This window comes from Eschrichtius robustus, chromosome 8, assembly GCF_028021215.1.
Source record: "Eschrichtius robustus isolate mEscRob2 chromosome 8, mEscRob2.pri, whole genome shotgun sequence".
NCBI classification, from domain to species: Eukaryota; Metazoa; Chordata; class Mammalia; order Artiodactyla; family Eschrichtiidae; genus Eschrichtius; species Eschrichtius robustus.
Window position 1 is genome coordinate 112562652 of NC_090831.1, and position 18546 is coordinate 112581197.

The 18546-nt window shown below is 42.2% G+C and overlaps 1 protein-coding gene across 1 annotated transcript in view; it reads left to right on the plus strand.

Moving 5' to 3' along the window:
- The first annotated feature begins 13627 nt into the window (after window positions 1-13627).
- The window catches only part of NUP205 (nucleoporin 205), an 81721-nt gene continuing 76802 nt past the window's right edge, over window positions 13628-18546 (plus strand). The window contains exon 1 of the mRNA XM_068549519.1: window positions 13628-13683. Within this exon, the coding sequence (XP_068405620.1) occupies window positions 13656-13683 (28 nt within the window). The 5' untranslated portion in view covers window positions 13628-13655. The remainder of the gene's footprint in view (window positions 13684-18546) is intronic.

Here is an 18546-nt window from a genome sequence, read left to right on the forward strand (position 1 = left end):
CAGTTAAACACCTTTAAAGGTTCTAAGCAGGGGCTGCAATGACTGGATTTATGTTTTAAAAAGATCACCCTGGCTACTGGGTGGAAGATAGATGGGAGGCAGGTCAGAGGGCAGGGAAAAGATCAGTAAGGATGTGATTGCTTTGAAATAACCCTGTTCTGATACAGAGTCCTTGCATTGGTTGACTTAGAAATCTGTTTTATTAGTTACAGCAGTGGAATGTGGGCAGTAAGGAGTTGACTCATGCTAGAAAAATTCACAAGAGAGTGATAATAGTAGAATCAAAATGCCATTTATTAATTCACAATGAAAAATAAAACTGTCAGGCAACTGAATTCTTGTGTTTATTGATTAATGCCATCTTTTTACACGGGTAGCTAAATTCAAGTCAATAGATTATTTGATGGGATTGCAAAAAATCAGAGCGAGGGGAATTAGCCATTGCTAGCAAACTTTTTTGGCATGACCCTTAGTCGGAAGTCCATTTTACATGGAGACTTAGTTTACACCACACAAAATAGAGCTGAAACAAAATTTTTACAGATCAGAACATACCCTTATTACTCATGAGACACTGATACTTTGTTGTTGTTGTTTTAATTAATTAATTAATTTATTTATTTATTTTTGGCTGTGTTGGGTCTTCGTTTCTGTGCAAGGGCTTTCTCCAGTTGCGGCGAGCCGGGGCCGCTCTTCATCGCGGTGCGCAGGCCTCTCACTGTTGCGGCCTCTCTTGTTGCAGAGCACAGGCTCCAGACGCGCAGGCTCAGTAGTTGTGGCTCACGGGCCTAGTTGCTCCGGAGCATGTGGGATCTTCCCAGACCAGGGCTCGAACCGGTGTCCCCTGCATTAGCAGGCAGATTCTTAACCACTGCGCCACCAGGGAAGCCCTGATACTTTGTTATATTCTATTTTTTTTCAGTAAAAAAAATATTGAGGCATAGGCTCAATAAATTGATTTCAAGATCTACTAATGTGTCACAGCTTGCAATTTCAAAATCACTGAGTCAAATCATCTTAATGCTAGTTGGCATCACACTGTGATAGTCCAGTTTGGGATGATGCATCAGTAGCACCTCTAGATTCAGGGTGAGGCTGCCAGCTGCCCTCTGCAACAGCTTCCTGGCTTTCACATTTCCTGGCAATGGACCCAGGCTCTGTCTCCCATTATCCTCCAAAACCTGCTGGGGGCCTTCCCTTGCCGCAGTTTTTTCCCAGTCTCTGCTCAGGCCCTAGGTGATAGGTAGCACCTTGCTTGAACTGCCTCTGCCCTCAACCTCACCTTGCCTTTACCCTGTTGAGCAACAGTGGCCTTTCTCACCCTGGATAGGACAGAAGGAGAGAATGTCACCTGCGCAGCTAACGGCCTATGCCCCAAAGTTTAACTGCGCTACTCAGCTCCATATTTCAGATTCAGCAAATTAAGGTTAGCTATAAGGACGCAGTTCCACCTCCAGCAGAGGTCCAGGACTGATTGGGTTGCGGATGAAATGAGGACTCTGCAAATTAGAGTCATGATCCGAAACACCCAGGAGCCAGGAGGCCAGCAGCAGCCCCTGCAAGTGAGGTTTCTCCCTGGAGATTTTTCCGCTTGCTACTGATTCAAGTTTCCTACCAGAACAGCAAAAAGGGAAATGCTTTCCAGAGCTCCGTTAGGTCACCCACCAGTGAGCAGTTTAGGGGTAGGGGCGATAATGCTGAGATGAGTTAGAGATCAAGAAGGCCAAGAAGGCCTGTTGCAGGAGTGACCTCTGGGGAGGCCCAGATGCAGGTGTTGTCGCTCTAACCTCTTTTGGTTGGCCCTAAGTAGAAATGTTGCCCTGCATAACTGTAGGTAGTACTGCCACTCACATCCATGTTCAGGACCTGGACTGGTTCTCGTTGTTGAAAGGATTTTGTACCTTTTCTTTTTTTTCTTTCTTCTTTTCTTTTTCTTTATTTTTTATTGAGGTATAGTTAATTTACAATGTGTTAGTTTCAAGTGTACAGCAATGTGATTCAGTTATAAACATATATATTCATTTTCAGATTCTTTTTCATTATAGGTTATTACAAGATATTGAGTATAGTTCCCCGTGCTATACAGTAGGACCTTGTTGTTTATCTATTTTATATTTAAGTGTGTATATGTTACTCCCAAACTCCTAATTTATCTCCCCACCCTCCCACTACCCCCTTTGGTAACCATAAGTTTGTTTTCTGTGTCTGTGAGTCTATCTCTGTTTTGTAAATATAAGTTCATTTGTATAAATTTTTAGATGCCACATATAAGCGTATCATATGATATTCATCTTTCTTTTTCTGACTTACTTCACTTAGTATGATAATCTCTAGGTCCATCCATGTTGCTGCAAATGGCATTATTTCATTCTTTTTATGGCTGAGTAGTATTCATTGTATATATATATAGCACATCTTCTTTATCCATTCATCTGTCGATGGACATTTAGGTTGTTTCCATGTCTTGGCTATTGTGAATAGTGCTGCTGTGAACATAGGGGTGCATGTATCTTTTTGAATTATAGTTTTGTTGGGATATATGCCCAAGAGTGGGATTGCTGGATCATATGGTAACTCTATTTTCAGTTTTCTGAGGAACCTCCATACTGCTCTCCATAGTGGCTGCAGCAATTTACATTCCCACCAATAGTGTAGGTTATCATAAAATATTGAGTAAGACATGCTTAACTTTCATTCGGTTTAAAATATCTTCTAATTTTGCTTGTGATTTTTTTCTCCTTGGGTTCTTCTCAGTAGTTTTTTCTCTCTCAATCTCACTCTGCCTTGTGCACCAACATTTTTCTCCTGTATATTCATTCATTCAACAAATATTTATTGATCGCCCGCTATGAAGTGCTAGGTACTGTTCTAGGTACTTCAGAGACAAGAGTGAATAAAATAAGTATCCCTGCCCACACAGAACATATATTTTAGTAGGAGTTACTATTTTATGATTTGGCCTGTATTTATTCCTATCAAAGGGTCACCTTCCTTTTGAAGTCTTGACATACTATTTCCTTCCAATATCTCCTTATGACTTTACAGAACTTATTTACAACTATGCAATGATACCAGTGACTTTTACATTTAAAAAGTACTTAATGCCTCTTATTTATATTATATTAAACAGTAGATTCAAACCTCCTGTCTGCATATATTTCCTAAATTTATAATCATCTTTTTGAGAGAGATGGTATTTATTGGGAGATGTGTTCTTCTCTGTCATATTTATGCCTTGTTCTGTCTGAACTCAGGAGAATGGACTGAATTTTCATAAGCATTGGCTAGCTTTAGGATTGAATCATAACCAAGGTTTCCTAACATTGTCAACAAAAAAAATTCTGGGATTATGCTGATTTAAACTTTCTCTTTTATACTTTCACTGTTTGAAAAATGAACAAAGTAAGGAGACTCTCCGACTGTGAACATAATTAACAACTTTTCCTGGTCACTTGTGGAGTGATCATAGTTTCTAAAATAATGCAGTAAAAAACCAAATACATATAAAATGAAACCAAAAAATGAATAGCTGAGAAAGGATTCATATCCACAATATATAAAGAACTTTAAAAATCCAATAACAACAAAAAATCAAATTAAAAAATGGACCGGGACTTCCCTGGTGGCGCAGTGGTTGAGAATCTGCCTGCCAATGCAGGGGATACGGGTACGAGCCCTGGTCTGGGAAGATTCCACATGCTGCAGAGCAACTGGGCCCGTGAGCCACAACTGCTGAGCCTGCGCGTCTGGAGCCTGTGCTCTGCAGCAAGAGAGGCCGCGATAGTGAGAGGCCCGTGCACCGCGATGAAGAGTGGCCCCCGCTTGCCGCAACTAGAGAAAGCCCTCGTGCAGAAACGAAGACCCAACACAGCCAAAAATAAATAAATTAATTAATTAATTAAAAAAAAAAATGGACCAAGGACTTGAATAGACATTTTTCCAAAGAAAATATATAAACGGCCAATAAGCACATGAAAAGATGTTCCACATCATTAATCACTATGGAAATGCAAATAAAAACCAAATGAGATATGACTTCATACCCATTAGAATGGCTATTATCAAAAAAATGAAAATAACGAGTATTGATGAGAACGTGGGGAAATTGAAAAGCTTGTGCACTGTTTGGTGGGAATGTAAAATGGTGCAGCTGCTGTGGAAACGTTATGGTGATTCCTCAAAAAGTAAACACAGAATTACCATATGATCCAACAATTCCACTTCTGGGTATAATTCCAGAATAATTGAATGTAGGAACTGGAAATGTTTGTACACCCATGTTCATAGCAGCATTATTCACAATAGTCGAAAGGTGGAAGCAACCCAGGTGTCCAACAGATGAATGGATAAACAAAATGTGGTCTATACATACAATGGGCTATTATTGAACCTTAAAAAAGAAGGAAATTCTGATACCTGCTACAACATGGATGAACACTGACATTATGATAAGTGAAAATAAACTGGTCACAAAAGGACAAGTATTGTATGATTTGTCTCATATGAGGTACCTAGAGTAGTCGAATTCATAGAATCAGAAAGTAGAATGGTGGTTGCCCATGGGCTGGGAAGAGAGGAGAATAGGGAGTTGTTTAATGGGTACAAAGTTTGGATGGGAAAGATGAAAAAGTTCTGGAGATGGGTGGTGGTGGTGCTTTGAGAACAGTGTGAATGCACTTAATGCCACAGAACTGTACACCTAAACATGGTCATAATTTTAGGTTATGTTCATTTTATCACAATTAAAAAAAATGAATACCCAGACTTGGTCTAGGTACTGTGCAGGTGTAATTTTAGAAACCAAGAAGCAACAATATTTCAATGCTAGAAAGTACCTTTTTTTTTTTTTACTACATTTTAAAAATGATTACCTTGCTTTGGCATTGTCACGCTTATGACTGGAGATTAAAAGTCTTAAAATCAGGACTTCCCTTGTGGTGCAGTGGTTAAGAAACCACCTGCCAATGCAGGCGACATGGGTTTGAGCCCTGCTCCGGGAAGATTCCACATGCCGCACAGCAACTAAGCCCGCGAGCCACAACTAATGAGCCCGCGCTTTAGAGCCCACAAGCGACAACTACTGAGCCACAACTACTGAAGCCCATGCACCTAGAGCCCATGCTGCGAAACAAGGGAAGCCACTGCAGTGAGAAGGCTTCGCACCGCAACGAAGAGTAACCCCCGCTTGCTGCAACTAGAGAAAGCCGGTGCACAGCAAGGCAGACCCAACACAGCCAAAAATAAAATAAATAAATATATTTTTAAAGAATCTTAAAATCACAATATACTCAACTCAGTTCTAGCAGCCACATTAATTTTCTGTCTAATTTTAAAAGCATCTAAATTAGTCTTATTACTACTTATATGCTTATTAAATGAAATGTGTAAATTAAAATGTATAAGGTTATGCAACATGGCTGAGTTAACGCTGCCATGAGAGCCTCATTAAAAGAGTTCGTTGATGCTATGCTATTATTAACACAGTCACCCCTGGGTATTCACAGGGGATTGGTTCCAGGACCCCCGACCAATACCAAATTCTGAGGATGCTCAAGTCCCTTATATAGAATGGCGTAGAATTTGCATATAACCTACACATGTCCTCCCCCCCAACCATACTTTAAATCATCTCTAAATTACTTGTAATACTTAATACAATGTAAATACTATGCAAATAGTTGCCAGCACAAGGCAAATACAAGTTTTGCTTTTTGGAACTTTCTGTAATTTTTTTTCCCCCAATATTTTTGATCTGTGGTTGGTTAGATCCTTAGTTGTGGAACCCACGGATACAGAGAGCTGACTGCATTAATACAATGTATCTTTATCAGACACTCATTCAATGGCTCCTTTTTTCTTTATTTAATCCCCATATTCTACCCTCATTGTTCTTTATACTGATTGTCCTATGACTACAGCAGAATATCTTCTAAGTATTTTATATTAAATTCATATGTTATTTTACTGAATCCTCACAGCAATTCAGGGAAAGTATTATTTCTATTTTAATGGATGAGGAAATTCAGAGAGGTTGAAAAACTTGCTTACAATCACACAGTGAGTCACTGGCAAGGTAGAAATTTAAGATTTTATTTTTTTTAAATAAATAAATAAATTAGTTAATTTATTGGCTGCATCGGGTCTTTGTTGCTGTGCGTGGGCTTTCTCTATTTGCAGCAAGTGGGGGCTACTCTTTGTTGTGGTGTGTGGGCTTCTCATTGCGGTGGCTTCTCTTGTTGCAGACCACGGGCTCTAGGCGCGCGGGCTTCAGTAGCTGTGGCTCGCAGGCTCAGTAGTTGTGGCGCACGGGGTTAGTTGCTCCGCGGCATGTGGAATCTTCCCCGACCAGGGCTCGAACCTGTGTCCCCTGCATTGGCAGGGGGATTCCTAACCACTGCGCCATCAGGGAAGCCCAAGGTAGAAATTTAGATTCAGGGCAACCTGTCTCAAAAGTCTCTCCTCAACTCCACCAGCATGTAAACCTTACACTGCTGATTAGTCCCTTCCTAAAATCTCAACTCTTCCATGAAGCAGGAAGAGAAGATACACAATACACATCACTGAAGAATGGCCCTAGGTCAAAATGGAAGCAGAGATATGACACACACAACAGCTTCATGGTAATCTGGTGTCTTAAAATCTTCTTTCTCTAATTTATTTATTTTGCATTTGTTTGCACTTGGGAATGTTTCCTATTGTCCTTTGTTTCTGAGTTTGCATCATGTCCTGAACAGTACGGTAGTTTATTTCAATTAATGCTTTCTTGTTCCTTGTACATAGTTTCACTTTGAGTATTCTTCTGATAGGATGAATGCTCTGCTTTTTCATCACACTCAGACAGAGCTCTGCTTTCCTCAGTAACTCCCCACTGTCCTTCACACACTGCTGCCCAAGACTGGAGCCAAGTATTCATGCTAATTCCCAGAATACAACCCAGACTCTTTTTTGATCAGATAAATTGACTTTGCCACCAGTACTTTTACACTCCTTTACCCCTGCTCATTTTCCTGTTCTATGTCACGCACCTCTGTGGCACATGCCTCCTGTCAGGACACAAGTTCTCACACGTATGTATAGGAAAACCTCTCGAGAGGATTCAACCAGCTAATTCCTTAGCTGGAGCCCTGGTGTTTTTCATATAACGAAGTATGGAATACCCTATCCCCTTCAGGTCCGTATTGGCAATCCATGCACGCGGAAAAGAGGGACCAGCCTTCTTTTCCTAGAGTTTTCAGGCGCTTGCAAGAGAGATGGTGGTATACGAAGCCGTTTTCAAGGAGCCCACGGTATAGTCTGGCAATGGGTAGAAGACAGCAGCTTGACCTTTCCATACCTTTATTCATTCAACAAACGTTTGTTGGCTACTAGCTGCCTCTACTCTTCTGTGTGCAGCTTTCAGTCCAGAAGGACAGACAAACTTGTGGGAGATTATAGTACATTATTGGAGAGCACAGGATGGTGTGTAGTCCAGGCTGAGGTAGGAGGGGCGGGGCAGAAGTGATGCCTGAGAAGAGTAACCAGATGAAGGGGTTAAAGTTATTCCTGAATGAGAAGATAGTGCCAACAAAGATTTGGAGGGAAGAAGTGACTCCAGCAGCTAGAGGAAATACCCCATGAAGAAGGGAGCTGCCCTGGTAAAGTGCTCCGGGAGTGGAAGAGGCTCAGAATGTGTATCTAAGTAACCGCAGTAATCACTATAGAGCCTAAGGGGAGTAGGTGTGAGTATAATTGCAGAGGCCTGAAGGGACCAGGTGGTGAACTGCCTTGTATTCCATTGTAAGAAGTGTGGACTTGCCCTCAGGATAGTGACAAGAACTTGAAGGGTTTTAGGGGGGGAAGAAGTGGGCCCTCTGGTCACACTGTGGAAGGTGAACTGGAAATGAGTGGGACCGGAGGCAGGAAGACCAGTTAGGGGGCTGTTGGAATAATCCTGCCTTTGAAGGGAGGCTTTTACGCAGAGTCATTTGCTGCATTGTGGTTGCGACTCTCTCAGGGAAAATCTGGGGAAAATTTGTTTCCTGCTCCACCAGAGAATGCCAGTGTTCCAAGGCCAGTAGCTCTGCCACTGCAACCCCACAGCTGGCCCCTGACTGGCGGCAAACATGCCGGTGAATCTGTCATGCCTGGAGTCCTCCACTGGCCGGATGTGGAAAATCACAGAACTTGAAACTCACCTAAATTTCTAAGCCTTGTCCAGAGGAATTCTGGCAGCTCTGTAAATATGAAACCTTGGACTTTGTCACTTTTTCACTGATCTGTTCCGCCACTCCCAGCCCCCATACGCTCTAGTGACCATGTAAAATTCTAGCATCTGTCCATTCATGTGCCACTTCCTTCATGTAATTTTCCCTAATTTTTATTTCCTGGACTCCAAATAAGAGTTAACTGTCCTGGGGCTTCCCTGGTGGCGCAGTGGTTGAGAATCTGCCTGCCAGTGCACGGAACACAGGTTCGAGCCCTGGTCTGGGAAGATCCCACATGCCACGGAGCAACTGGGCCCTTGAGCCACAACTACTGAGCCTGCGCATCTGGAGCCTGTGCCCCGCAACAAGAGAGGCCGCAACAGTGAGAGGCCCAAGCACCGCGATGAAGAGTGGCCCCTGCTCGCCGCAACTAGAGAAAGCCCTCGCACAGAAACGAAGACCCAACACAGCCAAAAAATTAAAAATAAATAAATAAATTAATTAATTAATTAATATTTAAAAAAAAAAAAGCGTTAACTGTCCTGGAAAGATATCTACATCCCCATGTTCATTACAATCTTATTTACAATAGCCAAGATATGGAAACAACGCGGCCAAAAAAAAAAGAATGAAATCTTGTCATTTGCGACAACATGGATGGACCTTGAGGGCATTATGCTAAGTGAAATAAGTCAGACAGGCAAAGATAAGTACTATATGATCTCACTTATATGTGGAGTCTTAAAAAAACCCCAGCAAACAGGGAATTAATTCCCTAGCTGTTCAGTGGTTAAGACTCAGCTCTTTCACTGCCGGGAGCCCGGGGTTGAATCCCCAGTCCGGGAACTAAGATCCCGCAAGCCATGTGGTGCAGCCAAAAAAACACACACAAAAAACAACCAAACGTCATAGATACAAAGAACAGATTGGTGGTTACCAGAGGCAGAAGTTGGGGGATAAGTGAAATGGGTGAAGGGAGTCAAAATATACAAACTTCCCAGTTATAAAATCAATAAGCCACTGGGATGGAATTACAGCATGGTCACTATAGTTAATAATACTGTATTGCACATTTGAAAGTTAAGACAGTAAATCTTAAAAGCTCTCATCACAAGAAAAAGAATTCTGTAACTGTGTATGGTGACCATGTTAACTAGACTTATATGGTGATCATTTTGCAGTACATACAAGTGTTGAGCCATTATGTTGTACACCTGAAACTAATATAATGTATGTAATTATACTTCATTTTTTTCAAAAAAGAAAAAAGAATTAACTGTTCTTATTTTAAGATTTCAAAGAATTTTGTGTATACAGTTAAAACAATTAATTGGAGCAATGAGGGAAGTTACAAACAATGGATCAATTAGAGGAGGGCACAGTTCTACCCCTTACCCCAGATAAATCACAAATTGGTTAATTGCTATTACTTCCATGTTTGCAGTGCACTCTTACAACTTGGTTAAACTCCTCCTAAGTAATTGACTATACCTCCACTTAGCACTTATTTTGCCTTAGAAAAAGTTTATTTTTGTTTAAACAACACTCACAGAGCACTAAATGTCAGGCACAGTCTAAGCACTTTATGAATAAGCCTCTTAACGACTCTACAGTGTAGATACTAATATTATCACCTGCGTTTTGAGATGAGAAAACTGAGCCACTAAGGAGGGTTTCACAGCTAATAAGCAAGGGACACAGAATTTGAATCCAGGAAGCCTAGCTTTAGGGTCTGTGCTCATAGCCACAATTGTGTACATATGGCCTCTCTCTCCACCAGTACATCTTGGAAGCACCAAGGTCTGCAAATTGTTTTTTCCTGAATTGTGACTGTAAGCCAGGGATGTGGCAGCAGCAGGGAGTACAAATGTAAAAAGACATAGCTGTTACTCTCTGGGAGTAAATCAATTGTTTATTGAACATAACAAACCACAAAACTGTGGTCTAAAACAGCAGCCTTTTACTTGCTCACAATTCTGAACTCTGGGCTGGACTCACTTGCCCATTTGCAGTCAAGTGATGGCTCAACTAGGACTAGAGCATCCGAGATGGCCTTACTCATGTCTAGCATCTCAGCTGGTTTAGCTGGAACAGCTGGAGGCTGGCTAGGCTTCTCTCCTCCTGGTCTTTCATTTCTCAAGGAGGTTGGCTGGGGTTTCCTTTCATGATGTCTCAGGGCAGTAAAAAGCAAAAGTGGAAGCAGCAAGGCCTCTCAAATGCTAGGCTTGGAGCTCACCCAGCGTCACTTCCACTGTACTGTTTTGGTCCAAGCAAGTCAGAAGGCCCACCCAGATTCAGTGTGGCAGATGATTACATAATGGCTTGAATTCAGAGATGTGGGTGGTGGTAACTTGGTGGGTGGTTGACAGAGGGACGTAGAAAGAAAGATAGGTATTCCAGGCGGATAGGAAAGCAGACGTACAAGTACACGGTACCAGAAAGCATGTCGTACCTGGGGAATAACAAATAGTTCAGAGTGATTAGAGTAAAGGGCACTTGAGGGAGAATAAGCGTGAGGAGGTTGAAGAAGGAGGCGGAACCAGATCAGGAAGTGGCATGAGTGCCTTCCTAAGAAGTTTCAAATGTTACCCATAAGAACTAGGTCACTGAGAAATTTTGATTAGGGCACGTACATGATATGATTTGTGTATTTGAATATCACTTTGGGAGACCAAGAGAAGGGGTGAGATGGAAATCAGGAAGACCCTTGAGAAAGCTATTGCAAAATACCAGGTATAAGAAGATGAGACCTCAATGGAACAATGGCATAGGGAGCAGAGAAGAGAAAAAGGACTCCAGAAATATTTATGAGGCAAGATGAATAGGATATGGCAATTGAAGGAAGAATATGGAGTGAATCCCAAGTTTCCAACTTTGGCAACCGAGTAGATACAGGGGACTGAGTTTTATGAGAAAAGTGCTCATTTAAGCTTTGGATCAATTGATTTTGAGATGCCTGTATGACCGTCAATAGAAGTGTGGGGTAGACAAGTTGGATATACAAATCTGAATCCTAGGAGAGAGGACCGGATTAAAGATACAGATACAAAATTCATCAACAAACAGGTGGTGGTAAGAAGCCATAGATCCCAGAAGCATGTAGAATGGTAGAATAGAGGCTGGGAATGACCAAAAGGGAAGAACAACATTTAATGATGAGAAGAGAAAGAGAAGGTGCTTCCCTGGTGGTGCAGTGGTTAAGAATCCACTTGCCAATGCAGGGGACATGGGTTTGATCCCTGGTCTGGGAAGATCCCACATGCTGCAGAGCAACTGAGCCCACACACCACAACTAGTGAGCCTGTGCTCTAGAGCCCGTGAGCCACAACTACATGAGCCTGCATACCGCAACTACTGAAGCCCACGCGCCTAGAGCCGGTGCTCCACAACAAGGGAAGCCACTGCAATGAGAAGCCCACGCACTGCAATGAAGAGTAGCCCCACTAGAGGAAGCCCGCACGCAGCAACGAAGACCCAACACAGCCAAAAATAAATAGATAAAATAAATAAATTTATTTTAAAAAAAAGAGAGAGAGAAAGAGAAGGCCATATAGGAAACTTAAAAAGAAGAACTATAAAGACAGGAGGAAAACTAGGAGGGGTGGTGCCCCGTAAGTCAAGGGAGAAAAGAATTTCTAAGGTATCTGGAAAAGTGCTTGTGGGACTTGACAATCGATCACTGGTGACCATGCTGAGAGCAGTTTTAGAGGAGCTAATAACCCAATTGCTATGGATTGAGGAAACCTCAATCAAGTGAGAGCATGCCTGTACGTGAGATGATGGGTGACGGGGGAGTTGCAGGAAGTTAGATTTCCTTAATCGAAAGTGATCTACCAAGAGGGAAATGTGTGGGCTTAAAGAGTGTGTGAGGGGAAGGCTCATAATAGATGTGCTGAGAAAGAAAATCTTCTTTGAATGCCACTTCCTGCCAAGTTTCTGCTCAATATTTTTCCCACTTTCGTGCTAAACTTCGGAAAAAAATCCCTTTACCTTTTCATTCTCTCTTCCCCTTCACTCCTTAAGACCACTTTCATTGTAATCCGGCATTTGTCTCTATATAACAATGACTTTCAAAAAAATTACCCGTGACTTTTTTGTTCCACCTAATGTACATTGTGTCATTCAATATTATTTGTTCAGAAGAATGAATATGCTTGCTATTCTTAACAATGTACTCTGTGATTTTGTTTAAATTATTTAATTCTGATTTCCAGTAGTGAAATGAGACTATAAACTCTATTTTCTCCCGATCTCAGTGGAATGTTGGAGGAGTTGATAAAGTGAGGTTGTGAGGTACATGGAACATCTATGAAGTAAGCAGCTATAATTATATTTCCCTAGTAGGATTGTTTCAGGGATTAAATGAGATAATGTAACAACAACAACATTCTTAATAAATATTCTTAATAAATATCTGGTATATGATAGCAAATTCATTTTTAATTTATTTTTTATTGAAGTATAGTTGAGTTACAATGTTGTGTTAATTACTGCTGTACAACAAAGTGGCTCAGTTATACACATATATACATACATCCTTTTTCCTATTTTTTTCCGTTATGGTTATCACAGGATATTGAATATAGTTCCTTGTGCTATACCGTAGGACCTTGTTGTTTGATAGCAAATTCTTAATAATTATCTGGCATATGATAGCAAATGGTAATGACTGTATTTTAGTTTGAAAATTAGCAAACTAAAATTTAGCAAGTGAAAAAAGAAGGTCCAGTTATTTGGGGGTGCTTAGGTAGAAAAATATTTGGTGTTTATGAAATGATATGTCTGCAAATTGCTTCAAAATAATCTCCTGTGTTGGGGGTGAGGAACAGGAACTGACCAGCTATTGAAGCTGGTCATTCATTATTCTAATTTTGTATACATCTGAAATTTTCATAATAAAAAGTTATGATTGTTTAACTGCATGCAACTATATTGACGCAATACACTGGTATATACAGTAGATGAAATGTAATGAACTTAGTTTGCAACCCATCAAATGGCTTTTTGAGGTTTAGACACCTTACACCCCACTCCACTCCCCAAAGTAAGGCAGTAACGCAAGGAAGATTTAATTTGAAATGGAGATAATTATTTGGATTTACGGCTTTCATAATATCATAAGTGGGCATCATTTTAATAAACAGTCTTTTTCTGTTCCAGCTAACCAACTTTTATCACTAGAAACAAACTACAAGTCCCAGGACGCACTGCACGACTAACGTCAACTCGAGGACCTCGGGTCTTCGAACTGGTTACCCTCGCCTGACTTGAATGGGAATTTTCGTCAATCCCGGAGAAAATTGACGTCTGTGACTTAGAGCAGATTTTGGAGTATTTGTACGCCTGGGTCGGTCGAGCGTGAATTTCGGAAGGGACAGCGGGGTCCCTTTCTGATTAGGCGCGGCCCCGGGCAGCCTCACCCTCTTCTGGGGCTTCCGTGCGGCGGGAGGGCTTCGTTAGTTCGCCTGCAAGATGGCGACGCTGTTGGCGGTAAATTCGGGTAGGTGCGGCCGGGGCAGAAGGCAAGCTGTGGGGCAGGGTGCTGGTCCGTTCTTCAGGCAGAGACGCGGGCAGTGAGGTTCCTCGGAGTCCAGGTCCGCACTTGTGCATAGTGCCCGCTTCTCCCTAGCTCTGGGCCTAGAGTCCCGCCCCCCCAGTTTGAATGGCGCGCGTCGGCGCTGCGGCTCTAGCCCTAGAGTTGGGGCTTAAGGATCGAGGCACGGAGGCTTGGTCCCCTGGAACCTGGCGTGCAGTTCTCGCAGCCCAGGGCCGAGTCTGGTCCCTTCCATTCCCCACCCCATTATGTGTCTGCGGTCCGAATTCCTGCAGGATTTGCAGTTCTCCGGCAATGAGGCCGGGAGACCTGAGATATTTTTCAGCCAGGAGCGCAGGCTGAAAACTCGCACCTCAAAATGGACACTGGGGCCCTTCTTGGAGGTTGGGTGGGTGCGTGGGGTCCTACAGGAAGAGAGGTCCCTTGATTATGAAACCTGCAATCCGGAAGGTGGCCCAGGAGTGCCGTGACTCCCAGCTCTGCGTGTGTGGCCCGTCCCTGGATGCTCCTGTACCTTTGGAGCAGTAGATCTTCGGGGAGGGGCAGAATCTAGAAGGGAGTAAAGAAACTCTGGAACATTTGGATTGGGTCCTCTGGGCAATTCTCAATCAGGGGCGGAATCCCCCCGCCCCCATCGGGGCGTTTGAAAGAGTGGGTGCATTTTGACTGTCACAATTCCTGGGATGCACCGCTGGCTCCTAGTGGGCGGGCCAAGGATGCCAAAAGTGCTGCAGCGGCCGGAGCGGGCCTGAAAATGAAGAATTTCCTGCTCAGAATGCCTTGATTGAGCTGTACTAAACTTCATGGGCGGTTAAGAGCACGTCTGTGTGGTAAATGCTTGTAGAGGATCTCACTCAAGAGGACTCTTTTCTGGGCGCCTTTTCTTTCCGTCCCTATACAGTCTTTTTGTTGCTGGTTTGTTCTTTTCACACGACTGATATTCTTGAAAACTTGTCTAAACCTGACTTTTGCAAATCAAACCATTTCGGAAACACTACGATACATTGTTTTATAATAATGAATGATTATGCTTATTGAGTACCTCCTTTTTCGCAGCCACTGGACTAAGCGTTGTACTTTCATCTTATTTAGTCCCCTTTATACAACTCTGGGGTAGCTGCTATTAAACACCCCATTTTACAGGTTTGGAAATATAGTCTTAGAGTGGTTAAGTAACTTCTCCAAGGTTATACAGCTAATGATTCGAAGCCAGTCTTTGATACTTAAACGTCTACATGCTCCTACTTAAGCAAAACGTAATTCGTTTCATTACATAGTATTTCCATATATCTGAATGTTAGTAGTGAAATTACTTCCTTAGTACTGCTGTCCTGCCCTCCCACACAGATGTAAACTTAAAACAAGGCTTGTGCCTTGTATGTGTGCTTATATACTTTTCTTTAGTATGTACTCGTCTTAAGTTACTATCATTAAACATAAATCATTGAAGGAAAAGGAGTTGCCAACAGCTGCAAAGAGTATACATTGTATAACAAGGCCTTGTGGCAGGAGTGTTTAATTGGCAACATAGAAAGGAAACATTTTTAAGAGCCCAGTCAGGAGAATATTTTTTTAAGAAAAGTAAATGTCCAGCGAAGCAACCCAAATGCCCATTGACGAATGAATGGGTAAACAATGTGGTCTATAGATATATAATGGAATGTTATTTAGCTTTAAAAAGGAAATCCTGTCCTATGCTCAGCATGAATGAACCTTGAAGACATTCTGCTAAGTGAAGTAAGCTAGTAACAAAAAGACGAATACTGTATGATTCTACTTGTATGAGGGATTGAAAGTAATAGAAGCAAAGAATGTTGGTTGCCAGAGGTTGGTGGGAGGGGGAAATGGGGAGTTGTTTAATGGGTACAGAATTTCAGTTTTGCAAGATGAAAGAGTTCTGGAGATCTGTTGTACAACAATGTGAAAGCCCTTAACGCTACTGAACTGCACACTTCAAAATGTTTTTAAGATGGCAAATTCTATGTTATGTGCTTTTTACCATAATTCAAAAAAAAAAAAAAATTAAACATCTTAGAGTTGTAGAAGGGGAAAAAAGTAGAGGTAGAGTTTGAAGGCCTATGCCTGAGTTTCAGCGGCATGATTTACTAGTATTGTGACCTGTATCAGCCCGGCTGAGTAGACCTACAGGCTTGTGAGTAAGCACCCATTAACACTGACAGTCCTTGGGTGGCTGTCTGGTCACCCCTGTCCTGTTCATAGCATTGTCTATTTCAGACCTTTTCCACACTCCTCAAATCTTTAAGCTCCAACTGATCCCTCAGTCTCGTAGTCACAGAGAAAATAGAAGCCAACAGGCATGAACTCTTTTTTTCACCCTTGAACCTACAAACCTAGATATATGTGCACTCTTTGGCGTCAGTTTTGCTGTGTCTTCCTGTCTGAGGTAAATCCCGCCCTTTACACTCTTCTCCCCGTTGTTCCCTCCTCTCTCTTTTGTTCCTTTTCTTCCCACCAATTGGCCCAAATCTTGATCTCGATCTCATGCCTCATTCCATTTACTGTCCTCTCGCTCCTCTTCACGGTCAAACCTTTCAAAGATTCATCAGTGTTCAGACCCTGTTGCCATACCTTCTCCTCCTCTAGCCACTCTAGTCTGTTCCCATCCTCCTGAACAGCTCTCAACATTTACATGCTTTTCTGTTTCACTAAGTCCACCAGACATTTGAAATCTATCTCACTTGATCTTTTAGGGTAAAGACCCAAATCCTTAACATGGGCAGGTAAGCCCTGCGTGGTATGGCAGTTGCGTCCCTTGCTGATCCCTTCTTGGTACTCTCGCTCTCTTGGCATTTTCAGGGGTTTGAGAGTGCAGCATTTCCTCTTGCCTCGGGAACCCACATGCTGTCCTCTTCTCCTGGAGTGTACGTCCACCACCTCCCACTCCTACTTTTATCCTTCACATTTCAGTCTCATTATCACTTGCTCAGTGAATCCTTCCCTTCCCTGATCTCCCTGGCTAGGTCACATTCCCCTATTATGTGATCGTTGCCCTGGGTACTTCACCTTCATAGCACATACCATAATGGATATTGCCCTTATGTATGACCGTATGGTAAATGTGCTTCCTCACTACACTGTGAGCTTACCCATACCTAGTACATGATGAATGAGTGAATAAATGTGACTTGCTGGAGGTATTCCTAAAATTTAGGAAAATAAATGTATTCCTCAAACAAGCAAATGACTTATGTTAAAAATACATATTTAGTAATTTGGAAAAATTATAACTTCCTTTCATCTGTAATCAATAACAGGGAGATATTTACCAAAATTAGTCAAACCAAAGACAAAATGAATATAAATCTTTGTTGCAACTACCTTCTGTGATGTGTCGATGTTATTGATGGACTCAGGAGGCTGGTATCTGTGGGGTTTTTTAGTGTAGATTTTTGATCTGTTATTGGATGCCTCCCCACAAAAGGGGGGAAGTGGAATTCTCTCTAGAATTCACTGAGCTTATTCAAAATAAGTATGTATAGGGCAAAGAAAGTTATTCTTCAGGGGTTCTATTGAGTATTACTTTTACAGACAGTTTACTTTTGTTAGCTTTTTGTCAGGTTTTAAAAATACCTGTGGTAAGGCAAGTTTCACGTTTGCCTACAAGTCATTTTTGATAACTTTCCTTCATCCCCTGTGCCAATCAGTTACCAGTTCTGACTTTACCAACAGACCTTGCCTTTCTATTTTACTGCCCTCATCCTGGTTAAGGTTCCATCACCTCATGAGTAGCTTACCTACCCAACATCCTTGGGTCCTGACACTTCATATTCTAGTTAGTCCATTGGTCACACCATTGTCCAATTTCATTTTGTCATCTACTACTTGAAACATTCCCATTTACTAACAGGAAAAATTCCATCTTGGCCAGGAATACAAGGCTCAAACCTACTCTGTCCTTTGCAGCTGGAAAGAGCCAAGAAAATGATCTCTAGGGAAGTCAGTTAGTCACCATCCAACTAGCACCTTACAGGCTGTCACCAGGATCCAGGGTCAGGTCCTCATTTTGGCAGGCCTGGAACTGTGATGTTTGTTAGTGTATCCAGAGTTGAGTAGATTCCAGTAATTGATGTTCTCTGATCACATTGGGAAAAGACAGATATATAAACCAGTATGTCAATTAATTGATCTTTAGTGGGAAGTACATCTGCATGGGTGCTCATTTCATCAGCACATTTTTAATTCTAGAAATTTATATGACGAGCTATATTTTTCATTAGAAGATTGGCAAGTTTAGGATCAAAACAGGAGAAGCAAAGGAGGCAGTTGGATGGTTGCTCTCTATGTAAGGTCTAGACATGGTGATTCCCATTCCTCCACATCCCCACACCAAAGACCTGATGCATAACTTCTTGCTCTGCCCTTCAGATTAGGTTAGAGTCTTCCTTTTATATGTTCTCATAGCACTCTGTACTTCTCCATTAGTCTGGTAGTTCTGTTTGTTTTTTTTTTTAATTTTATTTTTATTTTTGGCCGTGTTGGGTCTTCGTTGCTGCGCATGGGCTTTCTGTAGTTGCGGCGAGTGGGGGCTACTCTTCGTTGCAGTGCGTGGGCTTCTCATTGCGGTGGCTTCTCTTGTTGCGGAGCACAGACTCTAGGCGCGCGGACTTCAGTAGTTGTGGTGCACGGGCTTCCGTAGTTGTGGCTTGCGGGCTCTAGAGCGCAGGCTCAGCAGTGGTGGCGCATGGGCTTAGTTGCTCCGTGGCATGTGGGATCTTCCTGGACCAGGGCTCGAACCCTTGTCCCCTGCATTGGCAGGCGGATTCTTAACCACTGTGCCACCAGGGAAGC